General features: G+C 41.0%; 2 protein-coding genes across 2 annotated transcripts; both read left to right on the top strand.

Moving 5' to 3' along the window:
• Positions 1–485: 485 nt before the first annotated feature.
• On the top strand, positions 486–854 carry LOC128554345 (uncharacterized). The gene has a single exon (XM_053535625.1). The coding sequence runs from the start codon at positions 486–488 to the stop codon at positions 852–854; it is 369 nt and encodes a 122-aa protein (XP_053391600.1).
• A 3,660-nt stretch (positions 855–4,514) lies between these two features.
• On the top strand, positions 4,515–5,939 carry LOC128554344 (uncharacterized). Its single transcript, XM_053535624.1, has one exon. It carries the CDS (start codon positions 4,515–4,517, stop codon positions 5,937–5,939), a length of 1,425 nt encoding a protein of 474 aa, XP_053391599.1.
• The last annotated feature ends 308 nt before the right edge of the window (positions 5,940–6,247 follow it).

Here is a 6,247-nt window from a genome sequence, read left to right as displayed (position 1 = left end):
ATAACACAGTCGTTAGCGCAAGAATTGCAATTGCCAAGGGAGACAACCGTGACAATTTGTTTGTCGGCATTTGGAGGGAGGAGTGACGGAGTTCAGCACCTTGATACCACTACGGTCTACCTGATAACAGATTCTAAGCAAAGGATCCCTATCAAAACTATTATTGTCCCGACCATAGCAAATCCCATTACTAATCACCTGAAAGATTCCACGGTTAATTTAGCATACTTACGTGGTCTTAGCCCATCCTGTGAGCAATGACAGTTGTTTTAACATATCCCTATTCATCGGCGCTGATTTTACTGGGATATTGTTGAAGATGACATGGAGATGGTCCCACGGCAGTAAAGTCCAAGATTGGCTACCTATTATCCGGACGTTTACCTGATTTGATCTCCAGAGATTCTACCCAGCATGCACTGAACGTTATCACTTCCTGTGCAGATGAAGTCCACAGCCAAGAGAAATTCTGGAAGCTAGAGAGCATGGGGATCGCCGATAGTACCGATGACGAGAAGATCACAGACTACCTTGAGAATTATCAGCAGAATGCCATTCAGTATAGTAATGGAAAATACACTGCCCAGTTACCATGGAAACAAGACCATCCTCCACTTCCCACAAACTACCAGATTACCAAACGCAGAACCGAGAACACTATCAGGCGACTAAGTGCAGAACCAGAGATACTGCTGAAGTATGGCGAGATCATCGCAGAACAGGAAAGAAGAGGCTTTATAGAGAAAGTTGACGAAGATTCCCAGGCAACAAGAGTGCACTACATACCCCATCACCCAGTGAAAAAGGATTCCTCTACCACCCCCATCAGAATTGTATATTATTGCAGCTGCTGAAAATCCCGTGATGAGCCGTCCCTGAATGATTGCCTAGAATCAACCCCGCCCATCCTGAACGATTTGACTTCCCTTCTAACCCGATTCCGGTACAACAGATATGCAGTTACCACAGACATTGAAAAGGCATTTCTTCACGTGTGCCTGCACGAGGGTGACAGAGATGTTACGAGATTCCTATGGCTACAGAACACTAACGACCCCCGCAGTCCCTTGATTACCTATCGCTTTAAAGTTATGCTTTTCGGCGCTACATGTTCGCCATTCATGCTGAATGCGACCCTCCTCAAGCATCTACGTTTAAACCCGAGCTTCAAAGCAGTTACCATTATAGAGCGAGACCTCTACGTAGACAACGTAGTATCCAGCTTTACAAATGAATTAGACCTCTTGAACTACTTCTGGGAATCCAGAACACTGATGTCCAACGCCGGCATGAATCTACGTTCCTGGACCTTTAACAGCGACGATTTACGTCATACCGCAAGTACCGTCGGCGTACTCGACAGTGATGAGTTTACCAAGGTCCTAGGCTTACGTTGGAATCCCACTAGTGACATGCTGTCATTTCCTCCAAGAGTTATTCCCCAACTTGACAAAGTGACAAAGAGAGCAGTCTTGAAGTATACATCCAGAATTTATGATCCACTAGGCTGCTTAGCCCTGTAACCATCAGAACCAAGATTCTACTACACGATCTATGGAAGAAGAGTTATGACTAGGATGTCCCGTTACCAGAAAATATACAACACATATGGCATACCCTTAGCCTCGATTTGAATTCCGCAAAGACCATGACCTTCCCCAGATTACTGCTACCTACCGCTATTTCCGGAGCTGACAAGACCTCAGGGCAGTTACACGTGTTTGTAGACGCCAGTATGGCATCATATGGAGCCGCAGCGTACATCTGCAATAGCACCGACGCACGACTTGTCATGGCGAAGAATCGAGTGGCACCCCACAAGAAACTCACACGACCACAACTAGAATTGATGGCCACCTTGATTGGTGCAAAACTAGGTTCCCATCTACAGAAGTCGCTCATGGTCACAGACATTACATATTGGTCCGACAGCCAGATCGTCCTACACTGGTTGAAGTTATCGAAACCTACCAAGAGATTTATTACCAACCGAGTATCTAACTTAACCCCAGGGTCGTCATGGAAATATTGCCCACAGATAGTAATCCGGCGGATCTACTTACCCGAGGCATCACTGCAGATAAGTTCCTGAGTAGCAGTCTATGGAGTACCGGTCCCTCCTGGTTATGTGACACTAGTACGTGGCCTACTTGGGATTCTACACAGGCATTAATGCAGGCGACCAGTGAAGAGCAGGCGACCAGTGAAGAGCAGACGACATTAGTTGATAATCCTAACCAACCAGCAGAAGACGTCTAGCCACGGCATTAGCATACTGCAGTTGATTGACATAACCAGATTCAGCAAATACAGCAAGCTCCTTCGCTTTACGGCTTACGTACGACGATTCGTATACAGTTGCCGAACTATTCAACATACAGATCAGCTCACGCGGAAAACCCACTCTCCGTTTTTCCTCGAAGGAAAAATCTTGCTCAGCGAGGAATTTCTCCGAGTACTGCCTTATTCTGACTCGGAGTACCAACTTGTATAGTTTTATTACTTTAGCGTAATTTCGTCGAGTCACTCCGAGAAATTACCTGACGGAACTTCGAGTCAAAGTTATACAGGTAACACTATATTATGTACCGGTATTTTATGGCCTCTCCGCGCGACTCCGAGTCTAAAAGAAACAATCAGCAAGTCATTTCGAGTGCCGCGAGATGATTTCACGAAACTCCGAGGCAGTATTTCTTTACCTGGATTGATTTTTTTAATATAGTTAGTTTTTGTTGTTGTTTTTTTTTTACTGTTTAAAATTTTTGAATTTTGATATTGAAATACATCCAATTAAAAGTAAATTGTTAAGTATGAGAATGAAATGCTTTCTGTCTATGCTCTTTAAATGAGGAAGAATTGACCTTATAACCAATATGGCAGAAAAGACAATAGCTTGATATCATTTCCTGACAGTTCATTAGCATCACACATAGAAATGACCAGTCTGCGTAATTAATCAAATCTGACATATATATTTAAGAAATATGATCTTTACATTTGTTTTAGATAACGCTGTCTTTAAGAAAGATATGTATAAAAGACTTAAGTATCCAAATTAATACAAAAAATCGAACAATGTGACTGTCGTCATACGATTTTATAAATTTTACGGCCATTACCCGTTTTTAAGACATTTAATGAAACGAAAATTCTAGTATGTTTGTAAGATAAATTAAAGGGAGAATCATGTCGGCCTTGGTTATTTTCTCTTTCTTTTAAGAAACAAATATTGGCAATCAGCGGTACAGGCATTTTCTCATATTTAAGCAGACTTTATACAATGAATATAACTAAATATATTTGACCAATATATTCAAACATTTTGCAAATTAAAAAATGATGCAGAAAATTAAAACGGCATTATAATTATATCTTAAAATTACCAACAACTTCCCGTAATTTTAACGCATTTATAGCCTTATCAGTGTAATGCATGCTGCGGACCCTTATTTAGTGGTAATTGGTTTTATTACGGGTCCAATAAGAAGGATATACGCGTGATGCATAAAATATTTTATTACTTTTATCAGGTTTCATTCATTATAGAAATAGGTTTCGTGTTAAATCGTTTTGAATTGAACATGTACAATCAATTTTGAAAGCTTCATAATGAAGTAATTAAAATTACCTTGATTTTCATGATAACTGAAATGATCATGTAACAAGGTAAAATTTATGATATTAACATAATAAAGAATTTTTCGTGAAGTAAAATGACACTAAAACAACCATTGTGTCGAATAAATCATTCAAACACAAATTAACTTAACTGATTATATCATTTTCTTAAACCTTTTGATCACAATACCGCATGTTTACGTTGCATTATTATATCGTCTTCATATGACGCTATAACAACAACTTCGCGCTGAAGTGAAGTATTCTTCAAAATCAGTCGAATTAAACAGTCTGCGGCTTTTATTTCACAAAATGAAATATATAATATTCAAAAGATATATTCATTGAGAGAAGGAAATTACTTGCACCTAAGCATTCATATCAATGGATTTATACAAAAAAAAATGCTTTGAATAAACGCAATATGAAGTTGCTGTTTTTTATACATTTGGAAGAAATTATAAAAAGGAGAAAGAAATTACTGCCGTATCTGTTAAAGGAGTCATAAAATATTAGTGAACAGAGAAATCTGTATATTCTTAAAAGTAAAATAAAAGATACAATCTGAGATCTATCATCGAAGTTACTCGAAGATCCAAATAAATTTATACAGGTTATTATTAATTGGTCTCGGAGTCACTCGAAAGAATTCCGTCAAGCGACTCGGAAACTAAAGAAACAAATACAGGTGTGTATTCCGCTAATTTGATTCCATCTCGAATCACTCCAAGGATTTCCTTCGTGTGACTTCGCATAAATCCTCGGAGTAAGATAGCGTAATTCCTTGACGGAAAATGGCTGACTCGAAGAAACTTCGAGTTGGAGCCTTAGTACTCGTTTTGGCCATCCTCCGAGTACCGAGTAGAATGGGTTTTCCGCGTGAGCTGATCTGTAGAATGTTAGGTGTTCTGTCTACACAAGAACTACAAGATGCTGAGCAAATGTTATTGCGAGATTGCCAGGAAAACGCTTATCCAGATGAACTTAGCTACCTGAAGTCCCCTACGTCCTGCATACCTCGTCCAACGCTTGTGAATCAGCTACAGTTGTTTCAAGACGGTAATGGCCTACTTCGATGTGGTGGGAGAATTCAGAATGCCCCTGTTGCTGAATCAACGAAGTTTCCTTACTTATTGCCTAAGAAACACCTACTTACCCGCCTAATTGTACAGCACGCCCATGAGAAATACCTGCATGCCGGAATGAACGCTACAGTAACCAACATTCGTCAAAAGTATTGGATACTGGCCATTAGACAGTGTGTGAACGCCATAACCCGTAAGTGCGTGACATGCAGACGAGTCATCGGGAGACCTTACAGTGCCCCTGATCCACCACAGTTTCCAAAGATACGAGTTGAAAATGCACCTCCATTCACAGTCACAGGTGTTGATTTTACCGGAGCCATCCAAACTAAGAACAATACAGGAACCACATCAAAGGCATACATATGTCTCTTCATGTGCGCAGCTACACGAGCCATACATTTAGAAGTTGTCACCGACCTATCAGAATCCACATTTATGCAAGCGTTAAGAAGGTTTGTCAGCAGAAAGTCCCTTCCTAAAGTCATGGTATCAGACAACGCTACGACATACCAGTCTGCTGCTGCTACCAGTCTCAGAAAACTGTTCCAGTCTGCATCTGTTCGAACATCACTGAGTGAAATGGGTACAGAATGGCGATTTATACCTAAGAGAGCTCCCTGGTACGGAGGATTCTGGGAAAGACTCATTGGCCTGACGAAGGTGACCCTTAAGAAGATTATTGGACGAGCGGACGTTACCCTGGAAACCCTTCAAACCATCACTACAGAGGCAGAGTGCATGATTAACAATCGACCGCTGACGCACGTTCCATCCAGTCCAGATGATCCTAGACCACTGACCCCAGCACACCTGTTGTATGGCCGCCAGACGACATCATTACCATATTCCAACGACATTGATGCCACTAACTGTGATGTAACGTCAGATCACACATCACTTACCATGCGAGCCCGGATGCAGCAGACGCTCATAGACCACTTTCGGCGCAGATGGATGTCCGAGTACCTGACGGCTCTTCTTGAACACCACCAGAAGACAGAATGTAACGCCAAAACGATAAAAGTGGGTGAAGTTGTACTAATCCATGACGACTCTCCGAGAATACGATGGAAACTTGGTCTGGTAGACGAGTTACTCACTGGTATGGACGGGTTAACACGAGCAGTCAAACTTAGAACTACTACAGGTGTGACGTCACGACCAATCGTGAAGCTATACCCACTAGAAGTAGGAAGTGTACCCGCCACAGACGACATCACTGAGGATGTGTGAACTATAAACTAATGAACTTTCATATGTGATAGGAATATTCATGAACTTTTAAGTATTAATTCTGATACACGCGATTTATTGTGATTAAGTAATTTTCTTTAATGTGTAAAGTATCATTTCGTGGCCCCGAGTATGTCGGGAACTGGCGCGCTTTAACGTAACGTAAACGTCAACGTCACATCCTTGCAATGTTTTGTATGTAACGTCATTATTAAAAAGGTATCGAACCTGGAACAGCGTCGTTATTGCTATATTCCACTATATCTAAGATAATTACTTTGACTCGACTGTAATAAACAAAATAACTG

Source organism: Mercenaria mercenaria, unplaced genomic scaffold, assembly GCF_021730395.1.
Source record: "Mercenaria mercenaria strain notata unplaced genomic scaffold, MADL_Memer_1 contig_4955, whole genome shotgun sequence".
NCBI lineage: Eukaryota > Metazoa > Mollusca > Bivalvia > Venerida > Veneridae > Mercenaria > Mercenaria mercenaria.
This window is presented reverse-complemented; position numbering and strand designations above follow the sequence as displayed.